Source organism: Entelurus aequoreus, linkage group LG26 (assembly GCF_033978785.1).
Source record: "Entelurus aequoreus isolate RoL-2023_Sb linkage group LG26, RoL_Eaeq_v1.1, whole genome shotgun sequence".
Taxonomy (NCBI): domain Eukaryota; kingdom Metazoa; phylum Chordata; class Actinopteri; order Syngnathiformes; family Syngnathidae; genus Entelurus; species Entelurus aequoreus.
This window is the reverse complement of record NC_084756.1, coordinates 4,497,033-4,516,751: the sequence shown is the minus strand read 5'-3', so window position 1 is coordinate 4,516,751 and position 19,719 is coordinate 4,497,033. Positions and strand designations below refer to the sequence as shown.

Sequence of the window (19,719 nt, the reverse complement as noted above, 5' to 3'; positions counted from 1 at the left end):
AGTGATTTCCAGACACTGTTCTTCTTCTCTGGAATATTTCTTCATCCACTGTAAGCCCTTTTACTCACCGCATGAGATTGTTTCATTCATTCTCGTGGCTGTTAACATCCCGCCCGGCTCGGACGTGCGTGACGCTCAGCGCACGCTCGCAGGACAGATCTTACATGTGGAACGGTCTTTTCCTGACTCTCTTGTTATCATGCTTGGTGACTTTAACAAGGGAAATTTGAGCCAGGAATTACCAAAGTATAGACAGTTTATTAAATGCCCGACCAGAGAGGAGAACACGCTGGATCACTGCTACACTACATTGAGCAAGGCTTTTCATGCAGTCCCGCGCGCTGCTCTTGGACTATCAGATCACGTGATGGTGCACTTAATCCCTTCATACAGACAGAGACTGAAACTGGCTAAACCTGTTATGAGGAACATTAAGTGTTTCACCGCCGAGTATGTGGACGAGTTGCGTGCTTGTTGGGAAACGACAGACTGGGAGGCATTTGGAGCGGCCACGAACAATCTGGACGAGTATACGGACACTGTGACCTCATACATACAGTTCAATGAGGCGCGCATCATTCCAACGCGCACCAGGGTTTGTTATAACAACGACAAGCCCTGGTTCACACCCAAGCTCCGACAGCTGCGCAAGAAGAAGGAGGCTGCGTGGAGAAGCGGGGACCGAAGTACATACAGAGAAGCGAAGTACCACTTCACCAGGGAAGTGGAGAAAGCTAAATCTGTGTACTCTAACCGTCTACAGGAACAGTTCCGCTCCAATGATTCTGCGGCAGTTTGGAGAGGTCTAAGGGCCCTTACGAACTACAAGCCCAAAACCCCCCAGGCCCTGAATGACCGGACTCTCGCTCAGGGCCTCAACACACATTACTGTCGTCATGAACGGCCTTCAGCTCATCAAAGCCATGCTCCCCCCACCATCACCCTCCCCACCAATGCCAGCACTTCATTAAAGGAGTTAAAGGACTCAAATGACTCCAATGACATCACAGGACTCCAAAAACATCATAAGACTGTAAAGACCCTCTCCATCAAAGAAGAGGATGTACGCCGGCAGTTCTTGAAGCTGAATACGCGGAAGGCCCCCGGGCCGGATGGTGTCTCCCCCTCCACTCTCAGACACTGTGCGGACCAGCTGGCTCCTGCCTTCACTGACATTTTTAACACCTCTCTGGAGCTATGCCGCGTGCCGTCCTGCTTTAAGACCTCTACCATTGTCCCTGTCCCCAAGAAAGCACGGATCACAGGACTAAATGACTACAGGCCGGTCGCGCTGACGTCTGTGGTCATGAAGTCCTTTGAGCGCTTGGTCCTGCCCCACCTCAAGGACATCACCACCCCCCTCCTGGACCCACTGCAGTTCGCCTACAGAGCCAACAGGTCTGTGGATGATGCAGTGAACCTGGCCCTCCACTTCATCCTGGAGCATCTGGACTCCCCAGGAACCTACGCTAGGATCCAGTTTGTGGACTTCAGCTCTGCCTTCAACACCATCCTCCTTGGACTGCTACGAGACAAGCTCTACCAGCTCAGCGTGCCCGACTCCCTCTGCAGTTGGATTAATGACTTCCTGACAGACCGAAGACAGCACGTACGGCTGGGGAAGATTGTCTCGGACAGTCGAACCACAAACACTGGTACTCCTCAGGGCTGTGTACTCTCCCCCTGGCTCTTCTCCCTGTATACAAACTGCTGCACCTCCAGTCACCAATCCGTAAAACAGCTCAAGTTTGCGGATGACACCACCCTCATCGGGCTCATCTCGAATGGCGATGAGTCCGCCTACAGGAGAGAGGTGGACCGGCTGACGTCCTGGTGCAGCCTCAACAACCTGGAGCTGAACGCCCAGAAAACAGTGGAGATGATCATGGACTTCAGGAAAGTCACAGCCCCACCATCCCCCCTCACCCTGATTGACTCTCCCACCAAGAAAAATTCCTAGTTTGTGAACCCGTTCTCAAACAATGGCAATAAAACTATTCTGATTCTGATTCTAATGTCAGTGTTGCACTGAGGGGAGAGGGGGGAAAAAACTTTCCATACTTAAATCAATGCAGGTGTAAAATACTTCATGTACTCAACCTACATGTGTGTATTTATATTGATGTTGCATACCTTTGCAACATCACATGTATACTCCCATCAACAAACACATTGTCTGTCATTGCCCACTTCTACCAACAGAGGGCAGCATTGCACATCCAACACATTCCAAAACCATCTCTTTTGGCTCATTTTGCACTTATTAAAAAAAGACGTCCACGTATTAATTAGTGAGCCTAATGTAGCGTGCATATCTCTGGCCCCCTGCCCGGGTGTCACAGTGCCAGTACCCCCGTGGGCCAATAGCTCGATAGTTTGGCATGTTTAGAACGTGGACGCTGGCACACTGCTTCACCAGTAATATGAGTCTCGCTGACTTTTATGAGGTGACATGTTCTTGCATTAGTCTACTTCCTGGACTTGGTCAAGAAATAAGCTGCCAACACAAAAATGAACAAACAAGGCTGCACACTAAGGATTATTCAGACATTGTTTATTTCAAGTAGTTTTCTGTAACAGACTACGTATTCCTTCGCTGGTCCTTCATGTTCTGACCACTTGTTGACTTTTGTTTTCTTACACGACTATTCTCTAGTCCTACTTGACTTATTAGCCTTTTTCCATAGCCGTCATCTTGTGATGTTCATTTACAGAAAACACAAAAAGCACAAATGAAATTGATACAAACACGTCAATGTGAAGCTTAGGGTTTGGAGAAATCGCTGGTGGAGTGTGTGGTCATCAGCCAGTATGTACATGCTCTTCCAGGGCCTCCAGCATCTTCCTGCAGAGAAGGTCAGACAGGAAGTTGAAACACCTCTACTCGCTTCATCGGGACACTTTTAGACGTGGCTATAAGTGTCTCTCACCTTATGCTGCCAGGCCTGGCCACCTGTGCCCGGATTTAGTATCCAAACAAGCAGGACAGGTGTTAGGTGAGAAGGACGTCACAGGAAAGTGGAAGTATTTCATGCGGTGGACTCACAGTCACACACCTGCTCAGTAAACCTTACTTGATCAAAGATTGGAAGTTGGGCTGCACACAAAAATCTGCTGCTGAATCACAGAAATATGAGCTGATAGAATTGATGGATTCCGACACTTGGCCACCTCGTCCAAGATTAGTGCCTCCATGTTTAGTAAGTGTGTCCCGAGACAACCTGGGTCCCCTCAACACTTATGTACACCAAACTTTTGGACCTCTGAACGTAGAATTATAGCATGTAAAAATGTACTAACGGCCATGTCATCTTGGTTTGTGCACATCTCTTTACAAAACCTCCATGACGACACACTATTTATACATTTTAGCCTATACAGGGGTACTTAACCTTTTTGACTTCGGGGCCCAACTTTTCCAATACAGAGGGACCCGGAGCCCACTCAAATATTAACACTCAATTAGTAATCTCACTCTTGATTTTAACCGTATTCAATAATTATATCTAAGACACTTAGTTTAAACCTTGTCAAGTGGTATGAAAGCATGCGTTCATCACAAATATTACTATCAAGGCTTAGGTCAGGCTGATTACAAAAATAAAAACAAATCAAATATACTGCAAAAGAAGGGCCTCATAAATACTATCAACAATCAATTTACATGCAATTACAAGGTGCTTAAACAAATACATTCTAACTGAAGATATTATCGGCCGATAAATGCTTTAAAGGCCTACTGAAAGCCACTACTACCGACCACGCAGTCTGATAGTTTATATATCAATGATGAAATCTTAACATTGCAACACATGCCAATACGGCCGGGTTAACTTATAAAGTTCAATTTTAAATTTCCCGGCAAACTTCCGGTTGAAACCGTTTCGATATGATGACGTTTGCGCGTGACGTCAACTGTTGAAGCGGAAGTATCCGGAGCCCATTGAATCCAATACAAAAAGCTCTGTTTTCATCTCAAAATTCCACAGTACTCTGGACATCTGTGTTGGTGAATCTTTTGCAATTTGTTTAATGAACAATGGAGACTGCAAAGAAGAAAGTTGTAGGTGGGACTACAGCAACACAACCAGGAGGACTTTGAGATGGATAGCAGACGCGCTAGCCGCCGACCTCACCTTGACTTCCTCCGTCTCCGGGCCGCCGACCGCATCGGTGACCGGGTGAAGTCCTTCGTCGTACAGTTCGATCGCTGGAACGCAGGTGAGCACGGGTCGTGATGAGCAGATGAGAGCTGGCGTAGGTGCAGAGCTAATGTTTTTAGCATAGCTCTGTCGAGGTTCCGTAGCTAAGTTAGCTTCAATGGCGTCGTTAGCAACAGCATTGTTAAGCTTCGCCAGGCTGGAAAGCATTAACCGTGTATTTACATGTCCAGAGTTTGGTAGTATTGTTGATCTTCTGTCTATCCTTCCAGTCAGGGACTTATTTGTTTTGTTTCTATCTGCAGTTAAGCCCGATGCTATCACGTTAGCTCAGTAGCTAAAGTGCTTCACCGATGTATTGTCGTGGAGATAAAAGTCACTGTGAATGTCCATTTCGCGTTCTCAACTCTCATTTTCAAGAGGATATAGTATCCGAGGTGGTTTAAAATACAAATCCGTGATCCACAATGGAAAAAGGAGAAAGTGTGGAATCCAAAGAGCCAGCTTGTACCTAAGTTACGGTCAGAGCGAAAAAACGATACATCCTGCACTGCACTCTAGTCCTTCACTCTCACGTGCCTCATCCACAAATCTTTCATCCTCGCTCAAATTAATTGGGTAATCGTCGCTTTCTCTGTCCGAATCGCTCTCGCTGCTGGTGTAAACAATGGGGAAATATGAGGAGCCTTTCAACCTGTGACGTCACGCTACTTCCGGTACAGGCAAGCCTTTTTTTATCAGCGATCAAAAGTTGCAAACTTTAACGTCGATTTCTCTACTAAAACCTTTCAGCAAAAATATGGCAATATCGCGAAATGAACAAGTATGACACATAGAATGGATCTGCTATCCCCGTTTAAATAAAAACAAATCATTTCAGTAGGCCTTTAAACAAATACATTCTAACTGGAGATATTATCGGCCGATAAATGCTTTAAAATGTAATATTGGAAATTACCGTAATTTCCGGACTATAAGCCGCACCTGACTATAAGCCGCACCAGCTAAATTTAGGGGAAAATACAGATTGCTCCATATATAAGCCGCACCCGACTATAAGCCGCAGGGTTTTGATGTGTAATTACCGTAGTATATAGTGGTTCCTGCTACCACGGAGGGGATTGTCGGGACAGAGATGACTGTTTGGGAACGCAAAGCGTCCCATTTATTAACTATAAATCTTTCAATCATTCAATCAAACTTTCACATCTTTGACATGGCGAACAGCATTCGTGCAGAGTACAAATAATACAACGGTGCAAAGTAATACAAAGTGCTCGCCTGTACGTTATCAAAATAACCAGCCTACCGGTATATGAAAAGTCAGTCTTTAATCATTGTGTCATCGTCTTCCTCCTGCGTACTAAAACCACCGAAATCCTCTTCGTCGGTGTCGGAGAAGAACAGGCCGTAAATAAGCCGCACCCTTGTATAAGCCGCAGGGACCAGAACGAGGGGAAAAAGTAGCGGCTTATAGTCCGGAAATTACGTTATCTGTATCGGTTTCAAAAAGTAAAACGTATGACTTTTTAAAACGCCGCTGTACGGAGTGGCACACGGACGTAGGGAGAAGTACAGAGCAGTCGCGTCTCCTTGTCATACTTGCCAACCCTCCCAATTTTCCCGGGAGACTCCCGAATTTCAGTGCCCCTCCCGAAAATCTCCTGGGGCAACCATTCTCCCAATTTCCATCCAGACAACAATATTGGAGGTGTGCCTTAAAGGCACTGCCTTTGCGTGCCGGCCCAGTCACATAATATCTATGGCTTTTCACACACACACAAGTGAATGCAAGCATACTTGGTCAACAGCCATACAGGTCACACTGAGGGTGGGCGTATAAACAACTTTAACACTGTTACAAATGTGCGCCACACTGTGAACCCACACCAAACAAGAATGACAAACATATTTCGGAGAACATCCGCACCGTAACACAACAAACAGAATAAATACCCAGAACCCCTTGCAGCACTAACTCTTCAGGGACGTTACAATATACACCCCCCACTACCACCTCCCACCACACCTCAACACCGCCCACCTCAACCTCCTCATGCTCTCTCAGGGAAAGCATGTCCCTAATTCCAGGCTGCTGTTTTGAGGCATGTTAAAAAAAATAATGCACTTTGTGACTTCAATAATAAATATGGCAGTGCCATGCTGGCATTTTTTTCCATAACTTGAGTTGATTTATTTTGGAAAACCTTGTTACATTGTTTAATGCATCCATCACAACAAAATTAGGCATAATAATGTGTTAATTCCACGACTGTATATATCGGTATCGCTTGATATCGGAATCGGTAATTAAGAGCTGGACAATATCGGAATATCGGGTATTGGCAAAAAAGCCATTATCGGACATCTCTAATTCTAACTACAATTTTTTTATTTTTAAACTATACATACATACATTATTATCATTGATAAATTATATAACATGCATGCAGAAAAATGTTCCCATTTGGCAACTCTATCCTGTAGCCACGCCCCCTCAGGTAGTATACTTCCTGTGTTGTGACCTCTGTTCACGTCAAAAATAGACCTTCTGGCTGACTACTAATAAATACTGTAGAACTACAATGAACTAAAAAGTGTTGGGATTGTAATCATCCAAATATGATTAGCAGCAACGTTGTGGCTCGGATAGCAAACGCAGGCGACAACAAGTAAGCTAGCTCGGTGGTTAGCTCCTGATCATCTCCCCGTCCTGCAACTCAGTGCGGCGTTGAGGCGAGAGGAAGAGCGAGTACCTGCGACTGAGGCAATTTTCTTCACATCCTATCCTATCTTATTTTATTTTTCTTTGAAAAAAACACAGAAGTGATATTTTGACGTGAAAATTAATGCTTGAATTGCCTGAAAGTAACTTCTGTTGTAATGATTACATTTCAATATAAAAGGTGGTCCATAATACAAACCACGTTTCCATATGAGTTGGGAAATTGTGTTAGATGTAAATATAAACTGAATACAATTATTTGCAAATCATGTTCAACCCATATTCAGTTGAATATGCTACAAAGACAACATATTTGATGTTCAAACTGATAAACTTTTGTTTTTTTGCAAATAATCATTAACTTTAGAATTTGATGCCAGCAACATGTGACAAAGAAGTTGGTAAAGGTGGCAATAAATACTGATAAAGTTGAGGAATGCTCATCAAACTCTTATTTGGAACATCCCACAGGTGAACAGGCAAATTGGGAACAGGTGGGTGCCATGATTGGGTATAAAAGTACATTCCATGAAATGCTCAGTCATTCACAAACAAGGATGGGGCGAGGGTCACCACTTTGTCAACAAATGCCTGAGCAAATTGTTGAACAGTTTAAGAAAAACCTTTCTCAACCAGCTATTGCAAGGAATTTAGGGATTTCACCATCTACGCTCCTTAATATCAAAGGGTTCAGAGAATCTGGAGAAATCACTGCACGTAAGCAGCTAAGCCCGTGACCTTCCATCCCTCAGGCTGTACTGCATCAACAAGCGACATCAGTGTGTAGAGGATATCACCACATGAGCTCAGGAACACTTCAGAAACCCACTGTCAGTAACTACAGTTGGTCGCTACATCTGTAAGTGCAAGTTAAAACTCTCCTATGCAAGGCGAAAACCTTTTATCAACAACACCCAGAAACGCTGTCGGCTTCGCTGGGCCTGAGCTCATCTAAGATGGACTGATACAAAGTGGAAAAGTGTTCTGTGGTCTGACGAGTCCACATTTGAAATTGTTTTTGGAAACATCGTGTCCTCCGGACCAAAGAGGAAAAGAACCATCCGGATTGTTATAGGCGCAAAGTGTAAAAGTCAGCATCTGTGATGGTATGGGGGTGTATTAGCGCCCAAGACATGGGTAACTTACACATCTGTGAAGGCGCCATTAATGCTGAAAGGTACATACAGGTTTTGGAGCAACATATGTTGCCATCCAAGCAACGTTACCATGGACGCCCCTGCTTATTTCAGCAAGACAATGCCAAGCCACGTGTTACATCAACATGGCTTCATATTAAAAGAGTGCGGGTACTAGACTGGCCTGCCTGTAGTCCAGACCTGTCTCCCATTGAAAATGTGTGGCGCATTATGAAGCCTAAAATAGCACAAGGGAGACCCCCGGACTGTTGAACAACTTAAGCTGTACATCAAGCAAGAATGGGAAAGACTTCCACCTGAGAAGCTTCAAAAATGTGTCTCCTCAGTTCCCAAACCTTTACTGAGTGTTGTTAAAAGGAAAGGCCATGTAACACAGTGGTGAACATGCCCTTTCCCAACTACTTTGGCACGTGTTGCAGCCATGAAATTCTAACTTAATTATTATTTGCAAAAAAAAAATTAAGTTTATGAGTTTGAACATCAAATATGTCGTCTTTGCAGTGCATTCAATTGAATATGGGTTGAAAAGGATTTGCAAATCATTGTATTCCGTTTATATTTACATCTAACACAATTTCCCAACTCATATGGAAACGGGGTTTGTAGATTTGTGTGCTGCATGTCAACAACATGACAAAACGCCACATGTTGGACCATATGATGCCAAAGATGTGGAGGGAAATAAATGTCTCCATGGTCACAGCACGCATTTTTGTACCGGTTATCAATGGTCCACAAAGTGGTAGAAGATCACACGCAACATGTAGCGCTCACAATGTTATGGTCTGCACATGCTGTTTGCATCTTAGTAGATCAGGCCCAAAGTGCAACCTTGCTTTGGTTTTGAGTTGACTCATGTTCTTACCTGCGTGAAAGAATCTGACGCCCTACTTCTTCTTCTTGTCTGCCTCTGCAATCACCGGCTCTGTTCTCAGGAAAGACAAAGTGGTCAGTCTTCACTTGAAAGTCTAGAAACCAAGGCGACGTCTCGTTCCGACTTACGTCTGACCTCCAACTTGCAGCTGATGGTGACCTCGCCGTGGTGGTTTTTGGCCCTGCAGGTGTACACGCCGCCGTCAAAGCTAACCGGTTTGCGGATCTCCAGGGAGCAGATACCCTGGACGCAGATCTGCCTGAATTTCGGGTCTTCTCCGATGATCATCTGGTTCTTGAGCCATTCGATCTTGGGCTGCAGGAAGACATTTTACGTAGACAAGTCTCAACAACTAGCGGGTCGTTTACGTCAGTGGTCCCCAACCACCGGTCCGTGACGCATTCGCACAGAAACATTAATTAATTTAGAAACACATTTTGTCCAACTTAACTCTTGCCTGTCACACTAAACACAGCAATAAGCTTGTTTATAGATGTATATTACAACTCTTGATAGGAAGTCACCACTTGTTATAGTACTTTAATGCACATTAATGAACCTATAACATTTGAATGTGGCATATTGTAGCCAAAAGCTAATTGCCATCTGCAGGGTCCTCGTATATAGCAGGGGTTCTTAACCAGTTTGACCTCAGGACTAGGGATGATACTCGAAACCGGTTTTCCCGGTTGTTCGATAAGAAAAGAACAGAGTCCTCGGACTCAAATCCCTTTTTGCGAACCGGTACTCGTTATCGAGACCACTATAGTAAAGAAAAAGAGTTGGTGCTTTATTGGAATCCCTCGGAACGAATCCCGTCCCGACCAGAAATGCCCCGTGAGACATCACAAGAAATGACGTCACGTAGCTCAGTCATTAGGCGCAGACAGGGAAAGCAGGAAAAACAATGGACCGCGCTCAAGGTGTAATAAAGTTCAAAACAAAAAGGTATAATCCAATGAATAACTTTACTGAGAGATTTGAGCAGGGTACAAACACATGACCAACACTTTTACGACCAACCGGAAACAGAGCAACCAGGCTAGCAACGCACCTCCTTTACGGCAGCTGTCGCAACGTTCTTAAAGCAACCGCAGCACATACATATGTATATACACAACATATCTCCCTTTTTTAACTTTTGTTTTTCTTTCCTTGTAAACAAAACAAAATCACACTGTATATGTGTTGTCTGTCTAATTATAAATAATGCAGACGAGGCGTGTTGGCTGAGTTCTTGACGTTTACTTTCACAGCGTGCTCATAACCTCGTTCTTAGCTGCCGGGTGGCGACATGCAACAACACTTTTCGGGGCTACCGCTGATGCTCGTCACTCCCGTTGCATGCTGGGTAGTGTAGTTATATTCCCTAGCTCATAACGTCACATCTTTCCCCCTATAAAGAAATAATCTTAACTCAATCAAGTGTATTTCTTTTTTAGCTTTAACTTTCCATTGTTTAGCATTGTAACCACATTTGCAGAAAACTTTTCTCTTCATAGAATTTTCTTTCAATAAAGAAATAGTGCAAAAATGTCAAAGCATCATAAACAGTTACAGTGCAGAATTGCACTTTTTGGAGAGCTGTATTATTTTCAGTTTTGTGCCCAAGGGACTGATTTTATTTAACACTATATTATTATTTATACACCTATAGTGATCACAGAGACAGGTTGTTTTTGTGTTACTGTATATATTTGTTTTTCTGAAAAATCCCACTTAATATACTTTGTGTAACAACAGTCAATATTTATTTATTTTATTTTATTTTTTTAGGGGGGTAACAGTCAATATTTATTTATTTATTACATTTTATTTTTTTCTTATATAATAAAAGTGAGCTTTTGTTAAACCAAATATTGTGTTTTTTTCCATATACAACAACCTATCTGGACTCGATAAGAGAATCGATAAGGAATCGGTTCGATAAGAGGATTCGATAATAGGCTCGAACTCGATCATTTCTTATCAAACATCATCCTTACTCAGGGCCCAACTTTTCCACTACAGAGGGACCCGGGGACCACTCCAATATTAACACTAAATTAGTCATCTTACTCTTGATTTTAATCATATTCAATAAAAACAAAATATCGAACCTACTTACAGTTTACTACCTTGTAAAATGATATAAAAGCATGTGTTAATCACAAAGATCGTATAATTAATTTAACAAATAAACCTCAGGCTTAAGTTAGGCTGTTTAGACAACATACATTTACAAACAATATATAATATGTTGTGCTAAAATAAATAAACTTAATTAACAATACATATGTTTAACTAAACTGTCCATACAATTAAAGTGCAGAGGAAAATACAGCTTCACCACTTTAGTCATCATTTTTGCGCTTAAGAAATTTCTCTATGACATTAGCGCCGTCACAGCCCGGGCACATGCCAATGCGCATTCCTCAATGAGCGCAGCAGAGCGCATCTCGGGACACGCCCACGGCCGCTCCTCTCCTGCACGCGCCACTCCACCGGCTGCAATCAATCTGAAATCAGCGCACCTGTCGGTGATGATCTTCCTGGTCTTCTTAAGCCTGCACAACCTGCCATCGCTCGCCGGAATATAACCTTCTGTTGGCGTACCGTAAGCTCGTCTCCAGTTTCCTAGTTGCCTTCTGTCCTGATCACTGTGTTTTTCCCTGCGTTTATTGTCGTGGCCTCCCTCACCCCGCAGTTCCCTGTGTGCATCCCCGAGTCAAGCTGTGCGTCTTGTGCTCCTGGATCTTCCCTGCCTCCTTCGTGCTTCCTGGTTCTCGACTCCTCGCTTGCCCCCGGACTACGACGACTCGTTCCTGCCTCTCGACCCCACATTCCGCCCCTGGACAACCCTGCCTGCCTTGCCCTTGTCAGACAGCACCGCTCCTCTCAACACATACCTCCAACATTTATGGTAAAACGCTCCAGTTAAATACTACACAGTCTTACACCATACACACTCTTGGATTTTGTCACACTCCATTTCCTTAGTTATAATATTTAGTATTGTTTGAGATAGATAGATAGATAGATAGATACCGTAATTTCTGGACTATAAGCCGCACCTGACTATAAGCCGCACCAGCTAAATTTAGGGGAAAATACAGATTGCTCCATATATAAGCCGCACCCGACTATAAGCCGCAGGGTTTTGATGTGTAATTACCGTAGTATATAGTGGTTCCTGCTACCACGGAGGGGATTGTCGGGACAGAGATGACTGTTTGGGAACGCAAAGCGTCCCATTTATTAACAATAAATCTTTCAATCATTCAATCAAACTTTCACATCTTTGACATGGCGAACAGCATTCGTGCAGAGTACAAATAATACAACGGTGCAAAGTAATACAAAGTGCTCGCCTGTACGTTATCAAAATAACCAGCCTACAGGTATAGGAAAAGTCAGTCTTTAATCATTGTGTCATCGTCTTCCTCCTGCGTACTAAAACCACCGAAATCCTCTTCGTCGGTGTCGGAGAAGAACAGGCCGTAAATAAGCCGCACCCTTGTATAAGCCGCAGGGACCAGAACGAGGGGAAAAAGTAGCGGCTTATAGTCCGGAAATTACGGTAGATAGATAGATAGATAGATAGATAGATAGATAGATAGATAGATAGATAGATAGATATAATAAATCTCAGAGCTACAAATGATCCCCTTGTGTCTGTTGCCGTCACCTGCCCTTCAGTAAACATAACAAGCACCATACTTCTTTTGTTTGTTTTATATTGTCATTACTGCCGCAAGTGGTAGAAAAGTGTATTACAAAAAACAAGATATTACATTCTAGAGGGGCGCTTGCGGGCCAACACTGGGACCCGGCCCTATGGTTAAGAAACACTGGTATACAGTAAATGCCATCAACGTGCCTACTATAGCGTTATGGTGAGTTGAATTTTCATGCACATTGTTTTGCTGTTTTTATCTGCCACACGTGGAAAGCCGGTCCGTGAAAATAATGCATACATTAAAGCGGTCCCCGGTAAAAAAAGGTTGGGGACCCTTGATTTACGTTATTCACGTTGAGAGAGAAACTCATGATGGAAGTGGACTGTAGAGTTCTAACGCCACGGTGACGACCCCTTGGGAATGTCACACCTTGACCCCATCTTTCCATCTGACGTCATGGCCTCCCCCTAACCCTGCCCTGAACCACCATGCAAAAACTGTCAGGTCCAGTCCGAGCCTCCTCACCCAGACCGGATCGGCATGCGGAGCCGTTGCGGACGGACTTAGCGATGGAAGGCTGGAGGGCGTACCTTGGGGAACCCCCTGACGGAGCACAGCAGCTTGGTGCTGTAGCCCACTGTGGTGGCCCGGTTGGCCAGAGACGTGGTGAACTTGGGCGCCTCTGTGAAGTCGTGCTCCTTGTACTCGGGAGCGTGGTAGTCGATTCCTGGGAAGAAGAAGCTGATGTTTAGCAGCCGGGAACCATGAAAGTCGGGGCTCACGTCGCACCTGTCTTGAGGATCGTCGCCTCGTCTTTGGTGACGGCGGACTCCTCGCTGATACCGCACTTGTTCTCGGAAAACACTCGGAACTTGTAGGTGTTGCCCATGATGAGGTCAGAGATGGTGGCGTTGAGCCTGTTGTAGTGTTCCAGCACAGTGAACCAGTCCTGTGGACACAACTTCATCAGGATCACTCTCCAAAAGAACCATCTTCTCAAATCAAGACTTACTCCAGTCTTCTTGTCGGCCTTCTGGATGGTGTAGCCCGTGATTTCTGTGTTGCCGTTGTCTTTGGGCGCGGTCCACTCCAGGGCCACGTTGAAGCCCCATGTGTCCACGATCTTCAAGCTGGCGGGGGGTCCTGGCAGCTCTGTGAACCACCAAGATTAGCAGATGAGAGGAGACCTCCCAAGAGTTGTGCCGAGGTCTAGGTCATCTGTGTGAGTCTTTTACAAAAGCAGTGAAGTTGTCACGTTGTGTAAATGGTAAATAAAAAGAGAATACAACAAATCCTTTTCAACTTATATTCAATTGAATAGACTGCAAAGACAAGATATTTCATGTTCACACTGTTTTTGCAAATAATCATGAACTTAAAAAGGCATTTCTACCAGTGTGTTACATGGCCTTTCCTTTTAACAACACTCAGTAAAGGTTTGGGAACTGAGGAGACACATTTTTGAAGTGGAATTATTTCCCATTCTTGCTTGATGTACAGCTTAAGTTGTTAAACAGTCTCCCTTCTCATATTTTAGCCTTCATATTGCACCACACATTTTCAATGTCTGGACTACAGGCAGGCCAGTCTAGTACTGACAGTTAATATTCAAACATTTAACATTTCTAACTATTTTGTACAGAAATAGTTCACGCACATTCAGGTAAATTCTTCAAAATTACAATGAAAACAAATTTGGCTGGAGGCAGGGCTGGAAATATATTATTCATATATATATATATATATATATATATATATATATATATATATATATATATATATATATATATATATATATATATATATATATAGCACTTGGCGCGATGATGTCATGTTATCGATGGAAAAATGCATTTTTAGAGAATATGATTTGCCTGAGCGTCGGCAACCCGCGGCTCCGGAGACGCATGCGGTTCTTTGATCACTCTGATGCGGCTCAGCTGCATACTTGCCGACCCTCCCGATTTTTCCGGGAGACTTCCGAATTTCTGTGCCTCTCCCGTAAATCTCCCGGGGCAATCATTCTCCGACTTTCACCCGGACAACAATATTGAAGGACAATATTGAGGGCGTGCTGTGATGGCACTGCCTTTGGCGTCCTCTACAACCTGTCGTCGCGTCAGCTTCTTCACCATACTATCTGCATGCGGGCCCAGTCACATGTTATGTGCGGCTTCTGCTCATACACGTAAGTGACTGCAAGGCATACTTGGTCAACAGCCATACAGGTTACACTGAGGGTGGCGATATAAACAACTTTAACACTCTTACTAATATGCGCCACAATGTGAACCCACACCAAACAAGAATGACAAACACATTTCGGGAGAACATCCGCACGGTAACACAACATAAACACAACAGAACAAATACCCAGAATCCCATGCATCCAACTCTTCCGGGCTACATTATACATGCCCGCTACCACCAAACCCCACCCCCCCAACCCCGCCCACCTCAACCGACGCGGGGGGGGTTGTATAATGTAGCCCGGAGGAGTTGGATGCATGGGATTCTGGGTATTTGTTCTGTTGTGTTTATGTTGTGTTACGGTGCAGATGTTCTCCTGAAATGCAGAGGACAAATTTCCCCACACCTAGTGTGTGTGTGACAATCATTGGTACTTTAACTTTTAACTTTAAAATGTGACCCCGTGCTGGCAAAATGAGTCGGAATACGCACAGGCTAATTTTGAGCTACAGGCAAATAAGTGAAAAAAAATGTATCTTGGTTGAAATTGAGATTTTCACAAAAATGAGTCCATAAAGCCACAATCTAGCGATCCCAATCATCGAAATAGCAAGAACACATCTTAAATCACCTTTATTTGAAGGTTTTGTACGAGGTATGTCTTCAGAAATTAGTCCTTTGTGTTAAAATTCCTTGAGAAAATCCAGTGTTTTCAACACTCACTCGCAGCAATAATGGCTAGGGGGATTCTCCCTATTTGGTATCATTGTGACGCCAAGTTTACGTACTTTCTAAAAATGAGCATGGAATTCCCGATGACGCCATTCGGAACCAATACAATTTGAGTTTTTAAACCTGTCCCGACGTAAACAAATCCGGCTTGTTGCTAAGGGTCGCTGTGAGGCGTACCCTCATTGGTTGAATCACCCCGCGCGGTGCATTGTGGTATCATGGCTGCGCCCTGATGAAAAACAACACAGTAATTCGTGCGGAATATTTGGTGAAAAAAGGTGATTTTCGAACATTTAATTATTATTTTTGTGGTTAAGTTAGACTGTTTTACATTCCGTAATGGATTTAGAAGGTGGAGAGGGTACACAGGCGGTTGCAAGTGCGCTAAATTCACTGCAGTCGGTGAATCTTCTTAGTGCTGCTGGTCAGGAATATTACGGACAGCTGACCAGCTGACAAACTGACCAGTGAACATAAAAACTGTGACATAAGTGTTGACATTTTTGTACATAACTGTTTTTAAAAGAGTTGAATATATATTTTTCCTTTAGACATGGGATTTGACTTTAATTGTACCAATGTTGGTGTTGCTACAAGGACTTTTAAGGTATGGTTGCTATGGAGTTTTGTTTTGGAACATTCTGTTCTGGAACAGTAAACTTTAAGCTGTTTTTTCTCAATACGGACCCTCAAACTTGGTCGACTTCAATCGGATGTAACTCGGTCATTTTCTGTCCGATTCCAACAAACCATATATCATATTGAAGGTCTTTAGATGGAGAATGTGTAAATAACAATAACTCAGTTTTTAAAATTTCCTCATTGCGACTCATTTTGCCAGCACAGGTCACAAATGTGTTTGTCATTCTTGTTTGGTGTGGGTTCACATTGTGGCGCGTATTAGTAAGAGTGTTAAAGTTGTTCATATCGCCACCCTCAGTGTAACCCAGGGGTGGGCAATTAATTTTTACCGGGGGCCGCATGAGCAACCCGAGCACTGCTGGAGGGCCACACCGAAAATATTTAAATTAAATTTTGCTCAAATTATTTTTGATATACCGTAAGATAGATAATAATAATATTTTCATTTAACCTAACTTATCTTTATACAAAAGCAGACGGCTTTTGATGGTTTTATTTTTAACACTTTCTTACACAACACTTCCTGATGTATATTACAATACAAAAATTTCAATTTCTGTCACTTTATCCTGCATCCTCTTTGTTGTAGAACCTTTATTTAACCAGATAAGAAAACGTTGTGAACGTAGCACGCCTGTAAGGTGATTGGCGAAGAAGGAGGAAGCGTTGCTGTTGCGGAAATGAGGAGTGAGGATTGGTTTTCCTTTTGGAAAGAACGAGATAAGTTGAGCTGTGTTAGTATAGCATGCTCAATAAAAGTTTAAAAAGTGCATCAGACTTGGTGTGCACTTCTTCTGGACGCTACAATTGATGTCAGAAGTGGGATGAAATGCCTCCCAGTTCGCCTTGCCATCAAACCAAATCTCTCTCTCTCTACCTCTCTACCTCTCTACCTCTACCTCTACCTCTACCTCTACCTCTACCTCTACCTCTCTCTCTCTCTCTCTCTCTCTCTCTCTCTACCTCTCTCTCTCTCTACCTCTCTCTCTCTCTACCTCTCTCTCTCTCTACCTCTCTACCTCTATACCTCTATACCTCTATACCTCCCGATGACGTAGCACACAAGCAGCGCAGTATGCGCAAAGTTTTACTTCTGCCACCAATTGTAGCGTCCAGAAGAACTGCACATCAAGTCTGACGCTCTTTTTAAACTTTTATTGAGCAAGCTATACTAACACAGCTCAACATATCTCGTTCCTTCCACACGCACGTCTCCTGTCTCCTCACTCCTCATTTACGCAACTCAAGAAGACAACATCTACTTCAGCAGGTCGTTACACTATATTCTTTAAACACAGCAACGTGTGTACCACAAATAAGCACACGGCTTTACCTTTACTTGGCAGTCCATGTCTTGTTGAAAACACGCCATTCGTCATCAACTTTTCTCTTTTTAGCGTCTCGGGGATAACTGGGCATCACTTGTCGCTGTGCGCCTTCCCTCACAGGACATACGCACATATAACACTTTTCAAAATAAAAGCAGCACAGTTGTATTGCACACTCGAAATAGATGCTTTTTAAAATGTATTTTGTAATTTATAATTGGCCTCACGCGGGCCGACAGGGACGTACAAAGGGCCGGATGCGGCCCGCGGGCCGCACAATGCCCAGGTCTGGTGTAACCTGTATGGCTGTGGACCAAGTATGCCTTGCAGTCACTTATGAACAGAAGCCGCATACAACATGTGACTGGGCTGGCACGCTGTTAGTACAGGCTGTAGAGGGCGCTATAGGTAGTGCCATCACGGCACGCCCTTTGTTAGTGTTGTTTGGGTGAAAATCAGCAGGCATTCGAGAGAATAGTTGCCCTGAAATACGGGAATCTCCCGGATAAATCAGGAAGGTTGGCAAGTATGACGCTGTCAAGCGCCATTCATATAAAACTCGCGGGCTGCACTAACATTAAATGTTCTTATTAAGGTGCGGGCTGCGTGTCTGAGACCCCTGGTTTATACATAGCACAAAGCAAAAAAAAACGTTGTATGCAGTGTTATTCCATTTTAAATTTCAAAAGAGTTTTGTGGCTGCCATTGTTTTCTTTAATTTGTGAAACGGGTCAAAATGGCTCTTTGAGTGGTAAAGGTTGCAGACCCCTGGGCTAGGAGACCCCGAGAGTAACAAGCGGTTGCCTTGTTGCCTTTCCATTATGAAAAATAAACTAGTTTTTATTCATAAATGGTTGATTTATACAGGGTTATTTATAAGGTAAAGTTTTGTACCTGACATATAACATGTCACAGACGACGTCACGCTAACATCACGTGACACCTCTGATGAAGGCTGCAGAAGCAAGATAGCCGAAACTTGTCAGGTACAAAACTTTACCTTACTAGCCTATATAAATCAACCATTTATAAATACCCATTAGTAGGCTAAATGAACCTCTTCAACAAAGTAGTTTTTAGTATAAGTTTGCTGGTTTAAAGAAATGTAATGCCGATAATGGCTTTTTTGCCGATAACCGATATTGTCCAACTCTTAATTACCGATTCCGATATCAAGCGATACCGATATATACAGTCGTGGAATTAACACATTAGTATGCCTAATTTTGTTGTGATGGATGCATTAAACAATGCAACAAGGTTTTCCAAAAGAAATCAACTCAAGCTATGGAAAAAAATGCCAACATGGCACTGCCATATTTATTATTGAAGTCACAAAGTGCATTATATTTTTTTAACATGCCTCAAAACATCAGCTTGGAATTTTGGACATGCTCTCCCTGAGAGAGCATGAGGAGGTTGAGGTGGGGGGGTGGCAGGGGGTGTATATTGTAGCGTCCCGGAAGAGTTAGTGCTGCAAGGGGTTCTGGGTATTTGTTCTGTTGTGTTTATGTTGTGTTACGGTGCGGATGTTCTCCCGAAATGTGTTTGTCATTCTTGTTTGGTGTGGGTTCACAGTGTGGCGCATATTTGTAACAGTGTTAAAGTTCTTTATATGGCCACCCTCAGTGTGACCTGTATGGCTGTTGACCAAGTATGCTTGCATTCACTTGTGTGAGTGAAAAGCCGTAGATATTATGTAACTGGGCCGGCACTCAAAAGGCAGTGCCTTTAAGGTTTATTGGCGCTCTGTATTTCTCCCTACGTCCGTGTACACAGCGGCGTTTTAAAAAGTCATACATTTTACTTTTTGAAACCGATACCGATAATTTCCGATATTATATTTTAAAGCATTTATCGGCCGATAATATCGTCAGTCCGATATTATCGGACATCCCTAGTCAAGATAATGGCACTCGCATTTACTTAATTTAAGAATATTTTTCAGCATATTGAGCAAAAAGGTCTCATATTTGTTTTTTCTACCAAGAAAAGTGCACTTGTTATTAGTGAGAATATACTTATTATAAGGTATTTTGGGGTTCATTGAGGTTAGCTAATTTAACTTGTTTTGGAAAGTCTTGACAAGCCAAATTTTCTTGTCCTATTGGCAGATCATTTTGCTTAGTTCAAGTAAAATACCCCTCATTTTTGTATTTTTTTTTCCATGTTTTAGAACACTGACTTTTTGCAGTGTGGCCAAACAGCTCATTTGCATTAAAGCTACAGACACACAAAGTGTGCCTGTATTT

At 43.3% G+C, this 19,719-nt stretch overlaps 1 protein-coding gene across 12 annotated transcripts in view; it reads right to left on the bottom strand.

The window, feature by feature from the left end:
- Nucleotides 1-2,551: 2,551 nt before the first annotated feature.
- The window catches only part of mybphb (myosin binding protein Hb), a 36,095-nt gene continuing 18,927 nt past the window's right edge, over nucleotides 2,552-19,719 (bottom strand). Inside the window, exons 7-14 of one of the 12 annotated variants that reach the window (XR_009824686.1) lie at nucleotides 13,588-13,727; nucleotides 13,365-13,524; nucleotides 13,166-13,302; nucleotides 9,159-9,231; nucleotides 9,045-9,097; nucleotides 8,908-8,967; nucleotides 2,931-3,117; nucleotides 2,552-2,845 (exon numbers count right to left, since the gene is read on the bottom strand). Coding sequence is in view for 2 of the 12 variants with exons in the window: in XM_062037980.1 (XP_061893964.1) it covers nucleotides 8,930-8,967; nucleotides 9,045-9,231; nucleotides 13,166-13,302; nucleotides 13,365-13,524; nucleotides 13,588-13,727 (662 nt within the window). In the remaining 10 variants the exon portion in view is untranslated. Of the gene's footprint in view, nucleotides 2,846-2,930; nucleotides 3,118-8,907; nucleotides 8,968-9,044; nucleotides 9,232-13,165; nucleotides 13,303-13,364; nucleotides 13,525-13,587; nucleotides 13,728-19,719 lie in introns of all 12 variants that reach the window. The other 11 variants (XR_009824687.1, XR_009824688.1, XR_009824685.1 and 8 more) reach the window with 11 other exon arrangements.